We start from the raw sequence: 24,405 nt of genomic DNA on the forward strand, positions 1-24,405 counted from the left end.
TGCACGAGAGTCTCCGGGCCGTCCTCCCAGAGATCCTGGGAGAGCTGTTGCACCCTTCCCCTCCGGTACCGGGGGTGCTTGCGCCACCGGTACCGTCGAGTGAGGTGCCGGCTGGCCCCTTGCCCGGGGTGAGGTCTCCGACATCGGTGCCGCTTGCGGTACCGACTGCGGTCGCCTCCCAGGAAGGCTCCCCGACGACGTCGGCGGAAGGAGCTTCGCCGGTGCGGGCGAGGGAGTCTACCTCTCGACGCTCCCACCATGGCCGTGGTTCCACGGAGTCGAGCCGGGCACGGCTTCAGACACAGGTCCGTGAACTTGTGTCTGATACCGATGGTGAGGCCTCGTGGGAGGAGGAGGAGGACATCAGATATTTCTCTGACGAGGAGTCTGATGGCCTACCTTCTGATCCCACTCCCTCCCCTGAAAGGCAGCTTTCTCCTCCCGAGAGTCTGTCTTTTGCGGCCTTTGTCCGGGAGATGTCTACGGCCATCCCCTTCCCGGTGGTTGTGGAGGACGAGCCCAGGGCTGAGATGTTTGAGCTCCTGGACTATCCTTCTCCACCTAAGGAAGCGTCCACAGTACCCATACATCATGTCCTCAAAAAGACATTGCTGGCGAACTGGACCAAGCCATTAAGTAATCCCCACATTCCCAAGAAGATCGAGTCCCAGTACCGGATCCATGGGGACCCAGAGCTGATGCGCACTCAGTTGCCTCACGACTCTGGAGTTGTGGATTTGGCCCTAAAGAAGGCTAAGAGTTCTAGGGAGCATGCTTCGGCGCCCCTGGGCAAGGACTCTAGAACCTTAGACTCCTTTGGGAGGAAGGCCTACCATTCTTCTATGCTCGTGGCCAAAATACAGTCTTACCAGTTCTACACGAGCATACACATGCGGAACAATGTGCGGCAGTTGGCGGGCTTGGTGGACAAGCTCCCCCCTGAGCAAGCCAAGCCATTTCAGGAGGTGGTCAGGCAGCTGAAGGCGTGCAGAAAATTCCTGGCCAGAGGGGTATATGACACCTTTGATGTTGCGTCCAGGACCGCTGCTCAAGGTGTGGTGATGCGCAGACTTTCATGGCTGCGTGCCTCCGACCTGGAGAATAGGATCCAGCAGCGGATTGCGGACTCGCCTTGCCGTGCGGATAATATTTTGGAGAGAAAGTCGAACAGGTGGTAGAGCAGCTCCACCAGCGGGACACCACTTTCGACAAGTTCTCCCGCCGGCAGCCTTCAGCTTCTACCTCTACAGGTAGACGATTTTTTGGGGGAAGGAAGACTGCTCCCTACTCTTCTGGTAAGCTTAGGTACAATCCTCCTTCTCGACAGCCTGCGGCCCAGGCTAAGCCCCAGCGCGCTCGCTCTCGTCCGCAGCGTGCGCCTCAGCAAGGCCCCTGGGCTCCCCAGCAAAAGCAAGGGACGAGCTTTTGACTGGCTCCAGCAGAGCATAGCCGACATCCAAGTGTCAGTGCCGGGCGACCTGCCGGTCGGAGGGAGGTTGAAAGTTTTTCACCAAAGGTGGCCTCTCATAACCTCCGATCAGTGGGTTCTCCAAATAGTCCGGCAAGGATACACCCTCAATTTGGCCTCAAAACCTCCAAATTGTCCACCGGGAGCTCAGTCTTACAGCTTCCAACACAAGCAGGTACTTGCAGAGGAACTCTCCGCCCTTCTCAGCGCCAATGCGGTCGAGCCTGTGCCATCCGGGCAGGAAGGGCTGGGATTCTATTCCAGGTACTTCCTTGTGGAAAAGAAAACGGGGGATGCGTCCCATCCTAGACCTAAGGGCCATGAACAAATATCTGGTCAAAGAAAAGTTCAGGATGCTTTCCCTGGGCACCCTTCTCCCCATGATTCAGGAAAACGATTGGCTATGCTCTCTGGACTTGAAGGACGCCTACACGCACATCCCGATACTGCCAGCTCACAGACAGTATCTGCGATTTCAGCTGGGCACACGTCACTTCCAGTACTGTGTGCTACCCTTTGGGCTCGCCTCTGCGCCCAGAGTGTTCACGAAGTGCTTGGCTGTGGTAGCAGCGGCACTTCGCAGACTGGGAGTGCATGTGTTCCCTTATCTCGACGATTGGCTGGTGAAGAACACATCAGAGGCAAGAGCTCTACAGTCCATGCAGATGACTATTCGTCTCCTGGAGCTATTGGGGTTTGTGATAAATTATCCAAAGTCCCATCTTCTCCCAGTGCAGAGACTCGAATTCATAGGAGCTCTGCTGGATTCTCGGATGGCTCGTGCCTATCTCCCAGAGGCGAGAGCCAACAACTTGTTGTCCCTCGTCTCGCGGGTGCGAGCGTCCCAGCAGATCACAGCTCGGCAGATGTTGAGATTGCTGGGCCACATGGCCTCCACAGTTCATGTGACTCCCATGGCCCGCCTTCACATGAGATCTGCTCAGTGGACCCTAGCTTCCCAGTGGTTTCAGGCTGCTGGGGATCTAGAAGATGTGATCCACCTGTCCACGAGTTTTCTCAAATCCCTGTATTGGTGGACGATTTGGTCCAATTTGACTCTGGGACGTCCTTTCCAAGTTCCTCAGCCACAAAAAGTGCTGACTACGGATGCGTCTCTCCTGGGGTGGGGAGCTCATGTCGATGGGCTTCACACCCAAGGAAGCTGGTCCCTCCAGGAACACGATCTGCAGATCAATCTTCTGGAGTTGCGAGCGGTCTGGAATGCTCTGAAGGCTTTCAGAGATCGGCTGTCCCACCAAATTATCCAAATTCAGACAGACAACCAGGTTGCCATGTATTACATCAACAAGCAGGGGGGCACCGGATCTCGCCCCCTGTGTCAGGAAGCCGTCAGCATGTGGCTCTGGGCTCGCCGTCACGGCATGGTGCTCCAAGCCACATACCTGGCAGGCGTAAACAACAGTCTGGCCGACAGGTTGAGCAGGATCATGCAACCTCACGAGTGGTCGCTGAACTCCCGAGTGGTGCGACAGATCTTCCAAGCGTGGGGCACCCCCTTGGTAGATCTCTTCGCATCTCGAGCCAACCACAAGGTCCCTCAGTTCTGTTCCAGGCTTCAGGCCCACGGCAGACTGGCATCGGATGCCTTCCTCCTGGACTGGGGGGAAGGTCTACTGTATGCTTATCCTCCCATACCTCTGGTCGGGAAGACTTCGTTGAAACTCAAGCAAGACCGAGGCACCATGATTCTGATTGCTCCCTTTTGGCCGCGTCAGATCTGGTTCCCTCTTCTTCTGGAGTTATCCTCCGAAGAACCGTGGAGATTGGAGTGTTTTCCGACCCTCATCACACAGAACAAAGGGGCGCTTCTGCGTCCCAGCCTCCGGTCCCTGGCTCTCACGGCCTGGATGTTGAGAGCGTAGACTTTGCCTCTTTGGATCTGTCAGAGGGTGTCTCCCGTGTCTTGCTTCCAGAAAAGATTCCACTAAGAGGAGTTACTTCTTTTTATGGAGGAGGTTTGCCGTCTGGTGTGACAGCAAGGCCTTAGATCCTCGCTCCTGTCCTACACAGACCCTGCTTGAATACCTTCTGCACTTGTCTGAGTCTGGTCTCAAGACCAACTCTGTAAGGGTTCACCTTAGTGCAATCAGTGCATACCATTACCGTGTGGAAGGTAAGCCGATCTCAGGACAGCCTTTAGTTGTTCGCTTCATGAGAGGTTTGGTGTTGTCAAACCTCCCCGTCAAACCTCCTACAGTGTCATGGGATCTCAATGTCGTTCTCACCCAGCTGATGAAACCTCCTTTTGAGCCACTGGACTCCTGCCATCTGAAGTACTTGACCTGGAAGGTCATTTTCTTGGTGGCAGTTACTTCAGCTCGTAGAGTCAGTGAGCTTCAGGCCCTGGTAGCCCAGGCCCCTTACACCAAATTTCATCATAACAGAGTAGTCCTCCGCACTCACCCTAAGTTCTTGCCAAAGGTTGTGTCGGAGTTCCATCTGAACCAGTCAATTGTCTTGCCAACATTCTTTCCCCGTCCTCATTCCTGCCCTGCTGAACGTCAGCTGCACACATTGGACTGCAAAAGAGCATTGGCCTTCTATCTGGAGCGGACACAGCCCAACAGACAGTCCGCCCAATTGTTTGTTTCTTTTGATCCCAACAGGAGGGGAGTGGCTGTGGGGAAACGCACCATCTCCAATTGGCTAGCAGATTGCATTTCCTTCACTTACGCCCAGGCTGGGCTGGCTCTTGAGGGTCATGTCACGGCTCATAATGTTAGAGCCATGGCAGCGTCGGTAGCCCACTTGAAGTCAGCCACTATTGAAGAGATTTGCAAAGCTGCGACGTGGTCACCTGTCCACACATTCACATCTCATTACTGCCTGCAGCAGGATACCCGACGCGACAGTCGGTTCGGGCAGTCAGTGCTTCAGAATCTGTTCGGGGTTTAGAATCCAACTCCACCCCCATAGGCCCATGTTTATTCTGTTCCAGGGTGCACTCTGTTAGTTGGATAAATTGTTAGGTCAATCTCAGTTATGTCCTCGCCGTTGCGAGGCCCAATTGACCATGGTTGTTGTTTTGAGTGAGCCTGGGGGCTAGGGATACCCCATCAGTGAGAACAAGCAGCCTGCTTGTCCTCGGAGAAAGCGAATGCTACATACCTGTAGAAGGTATTCTCCGAGGACAGCAGGCTGATTGTTCTTACAAACCCGCCCACCTCCCCTTTTGGAGTTGTGTCTTCCCTTCTCTTTGTCTTGCTACATATGAGACTGGCCGGCACGAGCCGGTTTCGGGCGGGAAGACGGCCGTGCATGCGTGGTGCGCTTCGGCGCGCGAGGGCTAGCAAATGTTTTTGCTAGTAAAGATTCCGATTGGAGGGGCTGCCGTGGACGTCACCCATCAGTGAGAACAATCAGCCTGCTGTCCTCGGAGAATACCTTCTACAGGTATGTAGCATTCGCTTTGCTGAGAGCAGGTTTGTGTTACTGCTGTCTGAGTCCTGTTTTCTGTTGCCTGCTTGTCTGAGCCTGCCTCGAAGTGGAGTCGGAGGGTTGTTTTTCTTCAGCTCAGCTGTCAGTTCCCGAGCTTTCCTGGTCTGGGGTAAGTCCTGCTGGGGTCCTGTTCAGGGACGGACGTTGGCAGTGGAGGTGGTAAAACGCTGTTTCCGATGCGGGAAACGGCGTTTGGCAGCAGGCCTTTGCAACGCGGGGTGCGCTGATTTGGCGGGACTCGACGGAGCTGTGGCGCCCCCCCCCCCCCGAGCGTGCTTTCCCGCTCCAGTGCCTGGCGATTCTCGCGCCATTTTGCAATCGGTCGTGGAGCCGGCTCCGGTAGCGGTTTTGGGCAAAGCTTCTTCTCCACTGGTAGGGGAGTCGGGGGAGCCGTCAGGCACTGTGGGCGGTGGTGCAGGTGCCATGGCTGCGACCTCCATTGCGAGGGAAGGGTTTTCGCCAGAGTTTATTTTGCTACTCCATCAGGCGTTTTTGTTGAAAAGGGCCTTGCCCCCCCCCCCCCCCCCCCCCCCCACGCGGCTGCGACAGCTTCGGCCTTGATTCTCTCAGGGGGTAACCAAGAGATTTGGTGGTTTTCCTCCCTTAAAAAGCCTAGGCTTTCTTTGTGGTCTGAGGAGGGGTCCTGCATACTGTCGCCTGCAGCTTCCTCCGTGGTGACTCTCTCGGAGCAGACGGGGGTAGAGGACGTGGAGGACGGTGTTCTCACTGACCAACTGGAGGACTCTTCCGCCGTGAAGATTTTCCATAAGGAGGAGTTGTCCTCCTTTATCTCTCAGGCGCTGGAAGCCCTGAATATAGAGTACCCCTAGGTTGCGGCTTCTCAGGCTGTCAACCCCAAGATGGCTAGTACCAGACGACCTTCTAAGGCCTTTCCAGTACATGAAGCTATTGAAGAGTTGATTTCAGCCCAGTGAGCGGATCTGGATGGGCTGGAAGTAGCCAGGGCTATGGCCAGGCTGTATCCAGTGTCAGTGGACCGTTTAGAGCAGTTTGCTCTACCTAGGGTGGATGCCCTGGTGACGGTGGTCACTAAGAAGACTGCTCTTCCAGTGGAAGGTTGTGTGGCACTTACGGATATGCAAGACAGATGGCTAGAGGCCTCATTAAAACGTGCCTTTGAGATGGCCGCTTTGACACTTCAAGCTTCTGTTTGTAGTTCTTACATAGTAGATGACGGCAGAAAAAGACCTGCACGGTCCATCCAGTCTGCCCAACAAGATAAACTCATATGTGCTACTTTTTGTGTATACCTTACCTTTATTGTACCTGTCCTTTTCAGGGCACAGACCGTATAAGTCTGCCCAGCACCGTCCCCCCCTCCCGCCACTGGCTCTGCCACCCAATCTCGGCTAAGCTCCTTAGGATCCATTCCTTCTGAACAGGATTCCTTTATGTTTATCCCTCGCATGTTTGAATTCCGTTACCGTTTTCATTTCCACCACCTTCCGCGGGAGGGCATTCCAAGCAATCCACTACTCTCTCTCTGTGAAAAAATACTTCCTGACATTTTTCTTGAGTCTGCCCCCCTTCAATCTCATTTCATGTCCTCTCATTCTACCGCCTTCGCATCTCCGGAAAAGGTTCATTTGCGGATTAATACCTTTCAAATATTTGAACGTCTGTATCATATCACCCCTGTTTCTCCTTTCCTCCAGAGTATACATGTTCAGGTCAGCAAGTCTCTCCTCATACGTCTTGTAACGCAAATCCCATACCATTCTCGTAGCTTTTCTTTGCACCACTTCAATTCTTTTTACATTCTTAGCAAGATACGGCCTCCAAAACTGAACACAATACTCCAGGTGGGGCCTCACCAACGATTTATACAGGGGCATCAACACCCCCTTTCTTCTGCTGGTCACATCTCTCTCTATACAGCCTAACAACTTTCTAGCTACTGCCACCGCCTTGTCACACTGTTTCGTCGCCTTCAAATCCTCAGATACTATCACCCCAAGATCCCTCTCCCCGTCCGTACTTATCAGACTCTCCCCGCCTAACACATATGTCTCCCGTGGATTTCTATTCCCTAAGTGCATCACTTTGCATTTCTTCGCATTGAATTTTAATTGCCAAACCTTAGACCATTCTTCTAGCTTCCGTAGGTCCTTTTTCATGTTTTCCACTCCCTCTGGGGTGTCCACTCTGTTACAGATCTTAGTATCCTCTGCAAATAGGCAAATTTTACCTTCTAACCCTTCGGCAATGTCACTCACAAATATATTGAACAGAATCGGCCCAGGTGGGCTCCCACTCGGATATTTGACACGCTATCCCCATGTGTGAGCACCAGATCCAGCGTCGCTCCCTCCCTCGTGGGTTCTGTCACCATTTGTCTGAGCAAAACACTTTGGAAAGCATCCACGATCTCTCCACTTCTTTCCGATTCCATAGACGGAACCTTCCAATCTACATCCAGCAGATTGAAATCTCCCAGCAAGAGCACCTCTCTCTTGTTTCCCAACCTTTGAATATCTGCGATCAGGTCTTTATCTAATTATTATGCGGCTAGAGCTTGTCTCAGTTGGCAACATTCTGTCATGGATTCGATTTCGGAGTCTGATATGCCAGGAACTCCTCAGATGTCGCTGATGGATATTGGGCTGGCGAACTTGGCGGATGCCTTGTATCATTTGGTCTGTGCTTCGGCCAAACTCATGGCATTGACCGTTTCCTCTCAGCGTCTTCTGTGGCTCCATAATTGGGCCGCAGATATGGCCTCTAAGCAACGGCTCATTAATTTGCCTTTCCGAGGGAAATTGCTTTTTGGGGAAGACCTAGAAAAGATTGTTTAAAGATTTAGGGGATTCCAAATCTCAGCGTCTTCCAGAGGATAGACCCAAGTCTACTTCCAGGCAGGGAGCCTTGAGTTCATGTTTCAGAGAGACGCGACAGTATCGCCCGGGGCAGTCCAATGCAGCCTTTCAGCGTCCTCGTTTTGGGCAGCGTTCTTCCTTTTCGCAACAAGAAGCGCAGGTCCACTCAGGAGGAGAGCAGATCGGTGGTCAGCTTTCTCTTTCTTCCAGAGTGGGCCAGAATTACTTCGGACCAGTGGGTCCTCGATGTGGTGCGAGAAGGTTACAAGCTAGAATTTTTCTCTCCCGTCGCAGACTTTTTTCTGGAGTCCCGCTGTGTATCCCGTGCCAAGAGGACAGTGGTTCTGCAGTGTTTGCGAGACCTGCTAAGGATAGGGTCATAGTAACATAGTAACATAGCATAGTAACATAGTAGATGACGGCAGAAAAAGACCTGCATGGTCCATCCAGTCTGCCCAAGACAAACTCATATGTGTATACCTTACCTTGAATTTGTACCTGTCCTTTTCAGGGCACAGACCATATAAGTCTGCCCAGCAGTATTTCCCGCCTCCCAACCACCAGTCCCGCCTCCCATCACCGGCTCTGGTACAGACCGTATATGTATGCCCTCCCCTATCCTCGCCTCCAACCACCACCCCCTCTTCCCCCCAACTGCTCCGCCACCCAATTTCAGCTAAGCTTCTGAGGATCCATTCCTTCTGCACAGGATTCCTCTATGCATATCCCATTCATGTTTGAACTCCGTTACGTTTTCATCTCCACCACCTCCCGCGGGAGGGCATTCCAAGCGTCCACCACCCTCTCCGTGAAAAAATACTTCCTGATATCTTTCCTGAGTCTGCCCCCCTTCAATCTCATTTCATGTCCTCCTCGTTCTACAACGCTTCCCATCTCCGGAAAAGATTCGTTTGGCGGATTAATACCTTTCAATATTTGAACGTCTGTATCAATCACCCCTGTTCCTCCTTTCCTCCAGGGTGTACATGTTCAGGTCAGCAAGCCTCTCTTCATACGTCTATCGTGCCTGTTCTCGTCGAAAGGCGCACAGGTCCGGTACTCCATCGTTCTTTGTGGTTCCAAAGAAGGGAGGGGATTTTCGCCTATTAATCTCAGAAAAGCAAACCAGTTTTTGCGGGTTTGTCACTTCCGCATGGAGACATTAAGGGCAGTTATTGCTGCTGCTCAACCAGGCGAGTTTTTGACAGCTCTCAATTTGAGGGAAGCTTTCCTGCACATTCCCATTTGCAGCCCCATCAGAGATTTCTCAGATTTGCGGTGCGGGTCAGCACTTCCAGTTTCGGTCCCTTCCTTTTGGGATGCCACTGCCCACGCACTTTTTCCAAGGTCATGGTGGTGGTGACAGCGTTCCTGCGAAAGGAGGGGATTCGAGTGCATCCATATCTCGACGACTGGCTGATTCGGGCGACAACAGCAGAGGAGAGTCGAGTGGTCACCAACCGAGTGATTGCAGTGTTGTAAACCTTAGGTTGGGTGGGCAGTATGGACAAGTCATCTGGTTCCTACTCAGTCTGGAGTGTCTTGGAGTGCAATTCGATACGAAGCGGGGGAAGGTGTTTCTCCCCGAGGGGCGAAGGATCAAATTGCTTTCTCAGGTACGGACCTTATTGAGTCGTCGTGCTCCCTGAGTGTGGGACTGTGTTCAGCTCCTCGGTTCCATGACGGCGACCTTGGAGGTCATTCCATGGGCAAGGGCTCACATGCGGCCTCTTCAGAATTTCCTTTTGAGCAGATGGTTGCCGACGTCGCTGGATTATCAACGACATCTTCCTTGGTCGAGCCAGGCCAGGGACAGTCTCGCGTGGTGGCTCCGGTCAGCCAATTTACAGAAGTGTTTCTCTGGCGTCTCCCAATTGAGTGGTAGTCGTGACGGATGTCAGCCATGCGGGCTGGGGAGCCCATTGTCTTCATCGAGTAGCCCAGGGATCGTGGACCCCTCTTGAAGCGACTTGGCCAATAAATCGTCTGGAGTTGCAAGCAGTCGTGAATGTGCTGCAGAGTTTTCAGGACCTTCTGCAGGGGCAGGCGGTTCATGTATTCTCAGACAAAACCACGACGGTGGCCTACATCTATCGGCAGAGGGGCACTCGCAGTCTTCCCTTGGCAGTGGAAGCATCTCGTCTTCTAGTATGGGCGGAAGCGCATGTTCAGAGTCTGTCGGCAGCGCACATAGCGGGTCAAGACAATGTTAAAGCGGATTTTCTCAGCCGGACTCTTTTGGTCGCAGCGGAATGGACGCTGTCAGACTCGGCTTTTCGGCTGATCTGTAAACATTGGGGAAGACCAGTAATGGATCTCATGGCCATGGCATGCAATGCCAAAGTTCCCCAGTTCTTCAGCCGCAAACGGCAGCCAGGATCCGCAGGATTGGACGCTCTTCTCCAGCCATGACCGGAACAACAGCTACTGTATGTTTTTCCTCCGTGGCCTCTGATAGGGAGAGTTCTTTGCTTGCATAGGGCGGCATCGGGGGCCAGTCATTCTTAGTGCTCCGATGGCCGTGGTATGCCGGATCTCGTTCGAGCACTCTGAGCCACCATTGCGACTTCCTGTGACTCCCGATCTGCTGCATCAAGGGCCAGTTCAGATGGAAAATCCATCCGTTTTGGTCTTAGGGCCTGGCTATTGAGAGGCAGCAGCTGAGGAAGAAGGGATTTTCAGGACCAGTCATTGCACTGTTTTGGGGGCCAGAAGCAGTCTACTTCAGCAACGTACGTGCGAGTGTGGAAAGCTTTCTCGGCGTGGTGTGCTTTGCGTGCGCCTTTTCGGGCGGACATTCCAGTTATTCTGGAGTTCCTTCAGCATGATCTTCAAAAGGGATTGTCATATAATTCCTTTCGATTGCAGGTGGCTGCGCTAGCTTGTTTTAGGGGCAACTGGACGGTTCCTCTTTAGCAGCTCACTCTGATGTGGTCCGTTTCCTACGCAGGGCTCTTTGGCTTTGGCCTCCTCTTTGGCAGCCGTGCCCAGCATGGCATTTGAATGTGGTACTGCGAGCCCTCCAGGCCCCACCATTTGAGCCGTTGAATAAGGTTTCTGAGAAGGATCTAACACTTACGACAGTGTTTTTGGTGGTCATTGCTTCAGCTAGGAGGATTTCTGAAATTCAGGCTTTCTTACAGAGATCCTTATTTGCAGTTTTCTGAAGCAGGGGTGTCGATCCGAATGGTGCAGTCATTTCTACCCATGTCAATCAGTTGGTTTATCTTCCGTCTTTTTGACTAGAGGATTATCCGTGGGAGTTTGCCTCACTACGTTTCCTGGACGTGCGGAGAGCCTTGTTTCGTTACTTGCAGATCTCTAACGAGTTTCAACGCTCGGATCATCTCTTTGTGCTCTTGTCGGGATCGAAAAGAGGTGAGGCGGCTTCTAAGACTTCCATTGCTCACTGGATTAGAGAAGTCATTGGAGCGGCGTGTCTGCTACAAGGGCGGGCGTCTCCAGTGGCCCTGAAGGCGCATTCTACTCGGTCACAGGCGGCTTCTTGGGCGGAGGCGGAGGCCTTATCTCTGGAAGAGATTTTGTCGGGCAGCTACTTGGGCATCCCGTGGAGTGGAGGAGTGGCCTAGTGGTTAGGGTGGTGGACTTTGGTCCTGGGGAACTGAGGAACTGAGTTCGATTCCCACTTCAGGCACAGGCAGCTCCTTGTGACTCTGGGCAAGTCACTTAACCCTCCATTGCCCCATGTAAGCTGCATTGAGCCTGCCATGAGTGGGAAAGCGCAGGGTACAACTGTAACTAAGATAAAAAATACTTTTGCAAAGCATTACAGGCTAGACGTTTCTGCTTGGGAGGATGCAAGTTTTGGGGCGAGAGTGTTGGCGCAGGGAGCGTTGGCTTCCCACCCTACTTAAGGAATGCTTTGGTACATCCAGGGGTGTGCTGGTAAACTTTTAACAACGGGCTCTCTCTCCGGGCATAACCGGCCCTGAAATTTTTTTTTTTTTGGGGGGGGGGGGGGGAATACATGCCTCTCTCTCCCCTCCCTTGTGCAGGCACGCTAGGCATACCTTTGCCGAGCCCCACCAGCCAATAAATGGACTGCCACCATTCTCTGCTGCTTGCTTCTGGCTCTGAGCAGCATGATGGAACCTTCTTGCGCTTGCATGAAAAGTCCCAGCCTGATGCTTAGAGTCAGAAGCAGGGAGCAGCAGCAGTCTATTTACTTGGTTGGTGGGGCCAGCATCACTGCCAGCAAAGTAAAAGAGAATTCAGGAGGGGGCCCAAGCCCACATTTTGGGAGTCACTTGTTAAAGTAGCCATGGGGAGGCCTACTTTAACAACCGGCTCCCAAAATTCTTAAAAACTTAACAAACGGCTCTTGCGAGCCCGTGAGAGCCCGCTCCAGCACACCACTGGGTACATCCCACTAGTTCCTGGATTCATCTGCAAGTGACAAGGAAGGTAAAATTATGTCTTACCTGATAATTTTCTTTCCTTTAACGCAGCAGATGAATCCAGGATCCCTCCCTTGTTCAGCTGACGTTTTTTTCATTTTCCGCTTAGTGTGGCTATTTTTTCTTCCGGGTTCTCTTTTGCAAAGTTCAGACAGATATGAGAACACAGAAAGGATTCCGATTTCTTGATCAAGTTGCAGTTATTTCGAAGTTCTTATTTGGTTCTCTGTTTTTCATAGTGAGGGTGGTTTCTGGTTGATATTGGTTTCATATTTTTGGCCTTGGCAAATGCTTACGAATGACATACTAACTGAGGAAGGAGTTGGCCGTCTGGCATCACTGCCTTTAGTTTATCTCTATCGCCACCTGCTGGTGGGTAGACTTAACCCACTAGTTCCTGGATTCATCTGCTGCGTTAAAGGAAAGAAAATTATCAGGTAAGACATAATTTTACCTTAAAATTGTTGGGGTCGATATTCAGCTGTGGTGGTGAGCGTGTTTTGGTTTTTTTTTTGTCTTGTTTTAACCGCTGCCTGGATTATTCCTGGATATTCAGGCCCTCATGATCAAAAGCCCTGCGCTGTTCCGAAGAGCGCCCTAAAAATAGCGCCGGGACAGCGCAGGGCTTTTCTGCATCGATGATCAAAGATAATGCATGCAAATCTAAGCAGCGCTATTATCTTTGATTATCATGTTTAAAGTGCAGGAGAATTGTGCCGAGCATGCGCTCAGCGCAATCCTCCCGCACTTGTTTGACAGGTCTGGGCTGTCAAAAGCCCAAACCTGTCAAACAGCCTGCTCCGAGGCCCCCCCCCCCAAACCCCCAGAAAACGTCGTGGCCGCCGCCGGCCAAACCCTCTCCCACCCACCGACGGGGGGGGGGGGGGGGGGTTGGAGGATCGGTGGGTCTCCAGCCCCCGAAACCCCCAGAAATCGTTGATTGGCTGCCTCCGGTCAAAGGATCTCCCACTGTGATCCATCGACGAGGGGGGGTGGGGGCTGGAGGTCCGGTGCAGTGCATGCAAATATCTCATGAATATTCATTATGGGTATCCTGAAAATCTAACTGGCTGGGGTGCCTCCAGGACCAGGTTTGGGAACCACTGCATTAGTAGTTAGCTGATCTGCAGAAAGAAGGGTGAAGCAAAGTTACTGGGGAGAGGAGGCTTGAATTCTCCAAAGGCAAGCAAGCTGCATCATTTCTACATATGGGTGATGTCATCCAACGGAGCCTTGATGTAGACACTGATTCACTAGCACTAGAGAAAGTTCTAGCAGCATCCTACCGCGCATGCATTATGCCTTCCCGCCCAATGGTCGAGCGCGGGTCCATCAGGTTTTTTGGGAGGTTTTTTTCTTGTAAAGCTGAGAGGATGCGTTCCCCTGCAGGTAATTCTTTTCTTTTTCTTTTAAAGTGTATATTTCTTTTTCCCTTGTAGTTCTTAGTTTTTATTCAGCCTTTTTTTTCCTTTATTTTTCGCTGGTGCCTGCGCTATTAGGCCGCAGCACCAACCTCAGTTAGATCTCTGACCTCTTTTTTGTTCAAGTTTGAGGAGTTTAATTTAGCTGAGATTCTTTTTTAAATGTCCAAAAGACCCCCACCCCCCCCCCCCCCCCCCCCCCCCCCCCCCCCCCCAGTGGTAGCACCATATCCGGAAGGCTCCCGAATTTGAGAGGGCCCAGCTGCCTCACCACTCTTTGGTCATCTAATCTGCTCTCAAATGAGCCAAAAGCTCTCTGTCCCATGCCTTGGCTTCCCCGGGGCGAGAGGCCAAAACCTTGGACTCATTTGGGAGGAAAACCTTTCGGGACTCTATGCTCGTTGCCATCATCCAGTCCTGCCAGCTCTTGTCCTACACAAAAACTGTTTGAATACCTCCTGCTCTCTGAGTCTGGCTTGAAAACCAATTCTGTAAGGGTTCAACTTAGTGCAGTTGGCATTTAGGGGGTGAGTCCATCTCTGTGCAACCCTTAATTGTTCACTTCATGAGAGGTTTGTTGTTGGCAAAACCCCTTACCAAACCTCCGTTTGTGTCATAGGATTGCAACATAGGCTTCACCAGCTGATGAAAGATCCTTTTGAGCCTCTGGATACCTGCCATCTGAAGTTTTTGACCTGGAAGGTTGCGTTTCTGGTGGCACCCGCTTCAGCTCACAGTTAGTGAGCTCCAAACCCTAGTAGCTCACCCACCATACATTAAGTTCCATCACAACAGAGTAGTCTTCCACACGCACCCCAGGTTCCTTCCTAAGGTCGTTTCGGAGTTCCATCTTAACCAGTCAATTGTTCTTGCAACATTTTTCCGCAGATCTCATGCCCATCCTGGCAAAAGTTACTACATACTTTAGACTGCAAGTGAGCCTTATCCTTCTATCTGGAGCAGACTACAGCCCCATACAGTCCACCAGATTTTTGTTTCTTTTGACCCCAACAGATTGGAGGTGGCCATCGGCAAATACACTTGTCAAATTGGATAGCAGACGCATCTCATTTTCATATTACCAGGCTGGGCTGACTCTTTAGTGTCATGTCACAGCGGCTCATAATGTTGGTTGGCCACTTGAGATTAGCCTCCGTAGAGGACATTTGCAAGGCTGTAGTGTGGTCTTCAGTCCATACATTCACATCCTGCTAATGTTTAGATCAGGACACCGACACAACAGTCAGTTCGGACAAGCAGTTCTGCAGAATTTGTACAGTGTCTAGAATCCAACTCCACCCTCCTAGGCCCTGTTTTGTTCTGTTCCAGGCTGTACCTATAGCTACTATGTATATAGTTTCAGATTGATTGGCATTACAGTCTCCACGTTTCAAGACTTCATTATCCTAGCTTTCTTGTTTTCAGTGAGCCTGGTAGCTAGGGATTCCCGCATGTGGGAATAACGGCCTGCTTGTCCTTGGAGAAAGCAAAAATTCTTACTCGTAACTGTTGTTCTCAGAGGACAGCAGGCCTCATATTCACACATACCCACCCACCTCCCCTAGGAGTTGTTTATAGCTGTACTTTTTATGCTTTTCACCTGACTGAGGGAGACGCTTGTCCGAAAGGGCAAAAAAACACCAATGCATGCGCAGTGGGATGCTGCTAGAACTTTCTCCAGTGCTAGCGAATCAACGTCCATACCTGGGCTCCGTCGGATGAAGTCCACCAGCATGTGTGAATAAGAGGCCTGCTGTCCTCAGAGAACGCAAAATACAGGTATGTATCTTTGCTTTCTGGATATCACATTCATGTTATAGCAATTGGCTAAGTATTTAGTGCTATTTGTGTACATGTTTTGTTTAGATGAATAAAAGTAGATTTCTAAGGTTAGCCTTCCAGTGTTGGAAGCTCCCCTGAAGAATATTTGGCTGTGTTTGTTTAAATACTCTTAATTGTCTAGAAGAAACTAAGACGTTTTCTAAGAGGAGTTTGTGTTTACCCTTCTGAGTGAAAAGAGGGAAGTTCACACTTTTGAATTAAGCGGAATAAAAAAGGGACACTTCGAATTTGAGAGCATGATCTTTTATTGAGCACTAGGGAAACTTCTGGAGGGATAGCAGCTGGAGATGAAAAAAGGGGGCCTGCCACTAGAGGGGAGCAGGGTGCAGTGTAGACAGAGTACTCCCTCTTCAGGACAGCGCCTCCCTGGCTGATGATGGCTCCAGTACAGGGAATCAGTCGTTGCTTGGGCAGTGGAGTGAACCTGGGAACAGACACCAGGGCACCTCATAATTGTGACAATGTACACAATAAAAGGAAAATACATAATAAAATCAAAACAAATTAAAAAGTTTGTACTAATGGTCTTTCCCTCCAGAATTGTGTTAATATGCGCCAAGAGATCGCTCTGTACTGCCTTTTCTATCCTGCCATACGGAGAGAATCTGCAGATCAAGTAAGTAGCAGTTTTCTGAATATTTATAATGATGCATTCAACGCAGCTCTTTCATTTAAAAAAATTAAAATGTGGAATTGTCTTAATTCCCCTGGATATTTGTGAGTATATGTCACGCAGTGCAACTGGTAAAACTTACTTGATAAAAATAAAGTGCAGAAAATGTACTTTGTTTTGCATATTAATTTTTAAAACTGTGCTGAAAGTACTGTACTTTATAAAATGTAATCTAACTTTCCAGGCACAACTTATTAATTTGTGAATCACACTTGTAAGGTCCCTCTTTGAACAGAAAATATCAAACCACATTTAACATTATAGAGTAAGGTAAAATAACAAACATGGACTGACTAAGTGTAAAAGTTTCTGAAATAGTTCTGAACTACAAATAGATGTAATTTTTTAATTGTGTAGAAGTGTCACGTGTCTGAGTATAATTCTTGGAAGAATGGGCAAGAGCAGGATGCTTACTGGTGGAAATTGTATTTTATTTATTAAAAAAAAAATTGTGAGAGAGAAGCATCCAGTTCTCAGACCGTGGGAAAGGAAAAAGGATTCGAGAGGAGGGGGAGGGAGAGAGACTGCTGCAGAATCGCAAATTAGCTGGAAGTGTCTTGCTTCTTTAACTTGTTTAAATCTACTGCTGAAAATGATTGAGGAACTGCTAAATACCTGCTCAGGTTAAGGTGAGTGGGGTGATTGGGCTTGAGAAGCAAACTGTAGTGTAGTAATGTTAAGATTCAAGGTCACGTCAGCTGTGAGTGTGCTTGAGCATGCACTGACAGATCAGCAAAGCGCAGTCCTAAGCAAGAGGAAACAAATTCTTGTTTTAAGTGCTCCTTGAGTGCTGGTTTGAGATGTGGGATGCTTTGTCAGTCTGTAAGCAAAACCATTTTTAATATCTTGTTTCTCTTCTGTGTATAACCTTCCTATTTCTAGAACACTTTTCAGGATTTCAGTCTCTTGTACCTATTTATAGGACGTGGGAGAATTTGTTTTTGTTCCAAAAATGTATGTTCTTTATTGAAACAACAAATGCTAACACAGAATAATTCTCAGTCACAGTGGATATCAGGCAGTATTAGTGTGTTTTGATGGAGAGCTGCAGCTGGAAAACCAGAAACAACACACAAATTACTTTTTAGTTCTGGAAACATTTACGTTTTACACCATTCTCTGTTTCCGTGCTAAATATTTGTTGAAAATGTTGAAGTAGTTCAATTTGTTTCAGATAAAATTGTAGTAGCTATGTTTTCTCCTGCTTACATTGACAGTGACTTAAAGGTGGAGGGACAGAAGCAGCGCCATCCTTCTGGTGGCGTTTCAGCCGTGGCAGAGATGGCACTTGGACTGGAGGGAGTGGAGCCTGGAGTGGATGGAGAAGTGAGTATGTTTACCGCAATTTGTACCATTTGCTAAACTGCTTATTACTTGTAGCGCTATAGAAATAAGTAGTAGTAGTAACACTTGACTGTCTGAGCAAGCCAGAAGTAAAATTCCTTTTGAATTCTTAAGGTTGGTAATTCCTTCGTGCTGCTTTTGGCATCCAGAACAATAAGAGCAAACTTCTGTTGCTATGAGTCTTCATTTGAAAGTATCCCTGGGGGAGTTTCCTCTTCCTACCCCCTTCCCAACCACAAGCGCCTATGTTTTGCCTAGGGAGGGGTAATTTGTATTGTGTTTGGTACCTCCAGTTGTTCAATCATTTTAAAACATTGGCAGCTGTGAATCTATATACATAGTGCCCAAATGTTTAGGAGGAACCCCTCATACATGCTAATTCAGTGACCCCCCCCCCCCCCCCCCCCCCCAAGGTAGAGTTTTGCCACATTCAGCAGCTGGTGGAAAGAAAGGGTAGGGGCATGGAGAACCATAGCCATTGCTGCTCAAAGAAGACTGTTTATACCCCCCACTCCCCTCTCTCTATTATATTACAATATTACATTACATTCTAATCCACATATTCAATGCAGGGTACATAAAGATATTGGAGCATACTCTAGGAATTTCAGTGACTCAAAATAAAATCATATCAGATTGTCGTGACAAATTTTTGGAATAAACTTTTTAACACCCCCCCCCCCCCCCCTCGGGTCGCTGCCACTTAAGCATCGTCCTTCAGTCAGAGTTTTAAAGTGTATTTATATTACCATGGTAGGCCCTCTGCGCTTGTTTTCCTAGGGCCCACTAGAAATGTAATCCTATCTTTGCCTACAGCCAGCAATTCCGGCTGAAACTCGGCTAATACAAACCCTCAGTCTGGTACCTGTCACCATTGAGAGCTCCCCAACCTCCCAGTTGCTAAGACCACCACCTCTATACCTTGCCAAACCAGGGAGCAGACATCTGCCTCGGGAGTTTAATTGAAATAATCCCACACAGTAATGGAAAGCATCGCCACTTGTGCGACACCTTTCGATTCCTTCTCTTCTTGGCTTTATTGCCTATTTAAAACAGACTTGTTTTGTTTCTTAACAAAGAGCTAACATTTTAGCAGTCCTAAATTTATTTATTTATTTATTTATTTTATTTATAGATAATTTAAACAATACCGTTTCAAGAATGTCTTGTACAGCAAAAGAAAACATTTCAGAAAAATGTAAAGGAAATCTCAAATTAGAGAACAATATGGAAAAATATTTTCAATGCTTTTCATTTAAGTCTACAATATGGAGAATGAAGAATGGAAAACTAAATTAAAGAATATTTATTTATTCATGACACTTATACCCCACATTAGCCCAAAATAGGCTCAAGTTCAATGTGGCTTACAAACAAACAAAGTGAGTAAAACGTAATAATGTACAGAATGTAGCACAAATTACAATAATTTCAAGATGCAAATTTAATACATGAGTAGTAAGTAACCATGGATTTAGACAATCTAACCTGGGTTAAAGAATATCGCTTCTAATTTAAGACTGAATAGTCTCTTGAGTTTCCATGGTAGAAGGAGGAGCAGTGCTATTCAGTGTTCTAGTTGACAAAAAAATATTCGGATGGGTCAGTTCAAAGAAAATATACTGTACAGAATGGTATTTGATGACATATTTGCATGGAAACTAAAAAAAAGTGCTCAACTTTAGTAGCCCAGGTTTTAAGAGGAGAAACGCTTTCCTCTTCCTTTGGATATCTCTTGACACATCGGCAAAAAAGTGTAAGCCACACTGAGCCCGCAAAAAGGTGGGAAAATGTGGGATACAAATGCAATAAATAAATATCTTAGGAAGGTACTTGTCATGATGTTTAAAAATAATCTAAGAAACCATTCTTTATCTCTTATTAATTCAAAAGTGAGCAATATAGTTGCCAGGCTGACCAGCTCAGATTCAGAACATTCCAAAATGTTAGACGTCTACATCCCAACAGCTTGCACTTGCTGACTTTGCTTCTTTCAGTGACAATAGATGGTAACAACCCTGATTAAATCTGTAAAATCTATATTGCATATCTCTTAAACAATTCTTGTGGTGATATTTGAGGTTATTTTGGAAAATTTAGGAGATGCAAGTTAGCAGGTGTGACTTATTTTCCAAAATTTCTATTTTAAGCCTCATATTCATTGAATCTTTAACACATTTTGTACTGTATTAACACGATTCATTCCCTTCTCTAATTGTTCCACTCTAGTAACCCTGTGTGTCAAGTCTGAAACACATTTATATAGTTTAGTCTCGACCCCCTTAATTTCAAAGTAAGATGGTTAATATGAGGAACGGATGAATTCCCAGTTGACCAAAGTAATGTTAGCATGATGCTGAAGAAATGATTGTGGCAAGGACACACCTGTAGTATGCCAGAAAATCATTTGTGAAGCTCCTGCGAGTCCTTCACCAGCTGCCACCATGTCTCCCTCCATTGAAGCTCATGAGAGCAGGCAAACTTTCCACACCTCAGACAGTTGCCTCATGCAGAGACTCAAAACTTAGAACTGCTCTAGTCAAAATATTTCCAGGAATACAGGCCCCAACCTGAACAGTAGGTGAACCAGTTCCTAGAGTAATTGCATCCAGATAACTGGTATAGAGGGGCATTTTCGAAAGAAACGTCTAAATTTGGATTTGGACGTCTTTGTAAAATGTCGAAATCTGGAGGCAGGGAAAAGTGTATTTTCAAAAAAACATGGACATCCATCTTTTGTTTCGAAAATACCAAGGATGTCCTTAGATTGGACATCTTTGACTTTTCGGCGATTTTCGAAACCAAAAATGTCCAAATGCAAGCCATTTGGACGTGAGAGGAGCCAGCATTTCTAGTGCACTGGTCCCCCTGTCATGCTAGGACAGCAGTTGGGCACCATAGAGGGCACTGCAGTGGACTTCATAAAATGCTCCATGGTACATAGCTCCCTTGTGTGCTGAGCCCCCCCAAAACCCACTACCCCCAACTGTACACCACTACCATAGCCCTTATGGGTGAAGGGGGACACCTAGATGTGGGTACAGAAGGTTTCTGGTAGGTTTTGGAGGGCTCACTGTTTCCTCCACAAATGTAATAGGTAGGGGGATATGGGCCTGGGTCTGCCTTTCTGAAGTGCACTGCACCCACTAAAAGTGCTCCAGGGACCTACATGCGCTGTCATGGACCTGAGTATGACATCTGAGGCTGGCACGTAATATTTTTTTTTTTTTTTTTTTTTTTTTATTTATAAATTTTTAATTTCTTACAAGTACAAAACTTGTTACAGAAAAACAGCCAATTTTAAATTTTTAAAGTAAAAAAAAAAAAATTTAAACAAGAATAAGTTTAACAGCTTTCTTAGACCTCAATTAAGGGGGGGGGAGTTACATAATCAGTGGAGATTTAAAGGTATTATTGCCAAATTATACATAACGCGGTTTATGTGCACTAATTCGTCTCTCATCATTTTACTATATTTGCATGCAGTTGTTTCATGTCCAGAAAGGATTTCAGCTGTTCTGGGTCATAAAATACATACTTTATCCCACTGAGCTTGACCAAGCATTTGCAAGGATATGCTAACAAAAATGAGCCACCTAACTTAATGACTTCCTGTTTCATTAGTAAAAATAATTTTCTCCGTTCCTGAGTTACCTTAGTAACATCAGGAAATATCCACAATTTGTTTCCAAAGAACAGTTCTTTTGAATATTTAAAGTACAATTTAAATATTGTGTTGAAGTCCTGTTCAAATACCAGGGAAACCAAGAGGGTAGCCCTCTCCGGTACAATTTCAATAGATTGTTCTAAAATTGCTGATAAGTTGTTGAAATCTACTCCTTCTACTCCGAGGCCATCTTTGTTTCCTTCTTTTCCAGCAAGTCTTGTTGGCAAGTAATATATTTTACTTATAGGGGGAATAAGTTCTTGCGGTATTTTCAAATTTTCCAACAAGTATTTTTTGAATAAGTCAATAGGTGTTTTACCGGGAATTTTAGGAAAATTCAGTACTCGGAGGTTTAGTCTTCTATTGAAGTTCTCAATTTGTTCAATTTTTTTATGCATTGCCAACTGATTTTTCATTACCGTGATTTTAAATTCTTGCAATTGAACAACATCTTTTTTTAAATCTTTAACTTGTATAGTCAGCTCTTCTTTCACCATTTCTAAATTTTTCACCATGTCTTCAAATTTCAGGGATAAAGTATTTACCTTTTCAGAGGTATTTTGAAGAGTAGAGTCGATTTTTCCCAGCATCAGCCATATCCTCTCCAGATTCACCTCCGGGGTTGTTCCGGGTCCCTCAAACACAGGGACTCCTCTTTCTCGGCTACTTTCTTGTGGTAAAGGGTCTCCGCTTGCAGCCACCTTGATCACCTCCATGGGGTCTCGGGTGCTTGCTCCCTCGACCATCACAGACGCCGGACACGGAGGACAGCTTGATTCTGGAGGCGGAGATAACGATGTTTCAAGGCCCAATAGGGGAACCGCTCCACCGGCTGCCCCTAAAGCAGGCGTCTCCGTCTCTAATCTATGAGACGAACGCGAAAGGAAGGGCTCGATGCTGCCTTGAAGTGGAGAGGAAGCAGCTGCGGGTCGCGGAGGAATCCTCACTGCTCCTTTCCGCTTTGTATGCGGCATTTTGCGGTAGGAAAAATCTATTTCACTCGTGCAGCAAGGAGCTCTCTTCCCAGACGCGGTCACAAATCCGCCATCTTGGAAACGCCCCCCGTCCACGTAATATTTTTAATGATGTTTTTTGAGGGTGGGAGGGGGTTAGTGGCCACTGGGGGAGTAAGGGGAGGTCATCCACGATTCCCTTCGGTGGTCATCTGGTCATTTCGGGCACCTTCTTGTGCTTTATTCGTAATAAAATCAGGTCCAGGTGAAAACATCCAAGTTGTCATGGATGTCTCTGCTTTTTTTTCAATTATGGGTCAAAGACGTCCAAGTGTTAGGAAGTCCCGCCTTCACCACGCCTCCGATATGCCCCCTTGAAATTTGGACGTCCTTGTGATGGACTTCAGTTAGAGACGTCCAAAATGGGGTTTCGATTATACCGATTTGGACGTCTCTGAGAGATGGACGTCCATCTCTTTTGAAAATGAGCCTGATAGTGTGTTTGCAGCAAGGTGGTCCCTTAACTGCGGGCTCAAAGTTGCATTTAGCTGAAGAGAAGCAGCTGTAGCTCCTGCTTCCGTACGCTGCTCTTGCAGGCCAGTCGCTCTGGTCTTCGATACATTTGTATGCTGCACAAAGGAGTCAGTCACTGGGCTCAGAGGGGCAAGCCTGTGTCTTCCCACGTTGTTTGCCCATGATAAGGTTTTTAGAGGAAAGAGCAGTCCAAGTGCTTGACTCCCAGCAGTCTTAATTTAAATGTAGATGTGTTTGCTTTATCACTTTGGTTTTTTTTCTTCTTTCCAAGGTGGTTTCCTACTCCCGTTTCTTATATCCAACTAACGCTCTGATGAACCACAGAAGTGATAACGTTTCTGCCCATCACAATCGATTGATGGAGTCAAAATGGAGTTACAGAGCCTCAAGATTAGCTGCCATGCCATCAGGAACAGAGCTAGGTAAAGTAGTAGCCATTTCTTTTTTCTTTTTTTTTTTAGAAAGGTCCTTATTAATGATCCAGCAAACAAGAAGATACTTCAATTCATTGATGTTTTGTAGGATTTCCAAGATAACAAATAGTAATACAACAGTAAACATGTTCCAACATAACACAGGATCATCATTTTTCCCCCTTGTTTTACCCCCCCCCCCCCCCCCAACCAAATCTTTGGTCAGCAAGGTGCTCTGAGAAACATTGGCATCCCATGTCTAATCACTCTCCAGTTGGTTGAGGTGGAGTAGCAGCCGTTTCTTATCCAAAGCCTGTCACTCCCAAAACAAAGCCTTGTACAATGGCTATATTTCTTATGTGATCATTTTTCTTGTAATGAAACCATTCATATACTGATCTATGTTAAGTCTTTTGCTTATAGAAAAATGCAAAAACATGGCTCCAGTAATGACCGATACCCCTAGAGAGGGATTGTCATAACCCTATTTTAAAAAATGTATTGAATTGGCAATCTTGGTGGGAGATTTTCTAGTATCAGTACTGCAGCCTGATTCTGGATGCCTTCTAGTCATGTCAGCACTAGTGGTATTCAAATGTTTATCACCCCTCTTTCCCACCGCTAGGAAACGAAACTGGGGAGACCACAGAGTATAATCCAAATCTCTTAGACGATCCGCAGTGGCCCTGTGGCAAGCATAAACGTGTCCTGATCTTTGCTTCATATATGGTAAGACCCTCTATGACCCTTAGTATTGCAGACCGTCAGCATGTGCAGTTGTAGATTGATGGGGCACCCTCTGACATTTGAAGAAAGACAGATCCGGTATTTGTGCATCTGACAGGGTTAAAATGGCAGAACCAAAACTTGGGATTTGAGAAACAATCTGGTCAATAATCAGGGGGAAATACATGGGCACCTGCTGCCAATATCTGGATATTATTTATTTAAAACACAACTACAAACTGCAAAACTGATGGATGACCATTCTGCAGGGTATATAAATTTGTACACAGTTGTTATTCAAAACATACACAGGCAAGATTTATTTACTGAGGGGTCCTTTTACTAAGCTGCAGTAGCAAATGGCCTTAGCGCGCCTTTACGTGTGTTTTTTCCTGCACGTTAAGGCCATTTTTACCACAGCAGTAAAATGGCCAATTTTTATATATTTTGTATTAATGGCCATGGGCTAATATAGCATGTGGCTGTTAAAAGCAGTTACCGCATGAACGCTTACAGCCACCCATTTTATAGGCGGTAAGGTCTCAAGCGGTAGTCCTGCACTAATCCGCTAACAGTAATGTAGATGTGTTGATTTGACACACACGCACCCCATCAACCAAAAAAATAAAAATAATTTTAGCACTTGCAAA

At 47.5% G+C, this 24,405-nt stretch overlaps 1 protein-coding gene across 2 annotated transcripts in view; it reads left to right on the plus strand.

Moving 5' to 3' along the window:
* Positions 1–24,405, plus strand: part of LOC115475857 (CDK5 and ABL1 enzyme substrate 2-like) — a 42,391-nt gene that overhangs the window by 11,595 nt on the left and 6,391 nt on the right. For both annotated transcript variants that reach the window (XM_030211902.1, XM_030211901.1), the window contains exons 3-6: positions 15,984–16,061; positions 17,336–17,444; positions 22,888–23,038; positions 23,655–23,758. In XM_030211902.1, the coding sequence (XP_030067762.1) occupies positions 15,984–16,061; positions 17,336–17,444; positions 22,888–23,038; positions 23,655–23,758 (442 nt within the window). The remainder of the gene's footprint in view (positions 1–15,983; positions 16,062–17,335; positions 17,445–22,887; positions 23,039–23,654; positions 23,759–24,405) is intronic.

This window comes from Microcaecilia unicolor, chromosome 8 (genome assembly GCF_901765095.1).
Source record: "Microcaecilia unicolor chromosome 8, aMicUni1.1, whole genome shotgun sequence".
NCBI classification, from domain to species: domain Eukaryota; kingdom Metazoa; phylum Chordata; class Amphibia; order Gymnophiona; family Siphonopidae; genus Microcaecilia; species Microcaecilia unicolor.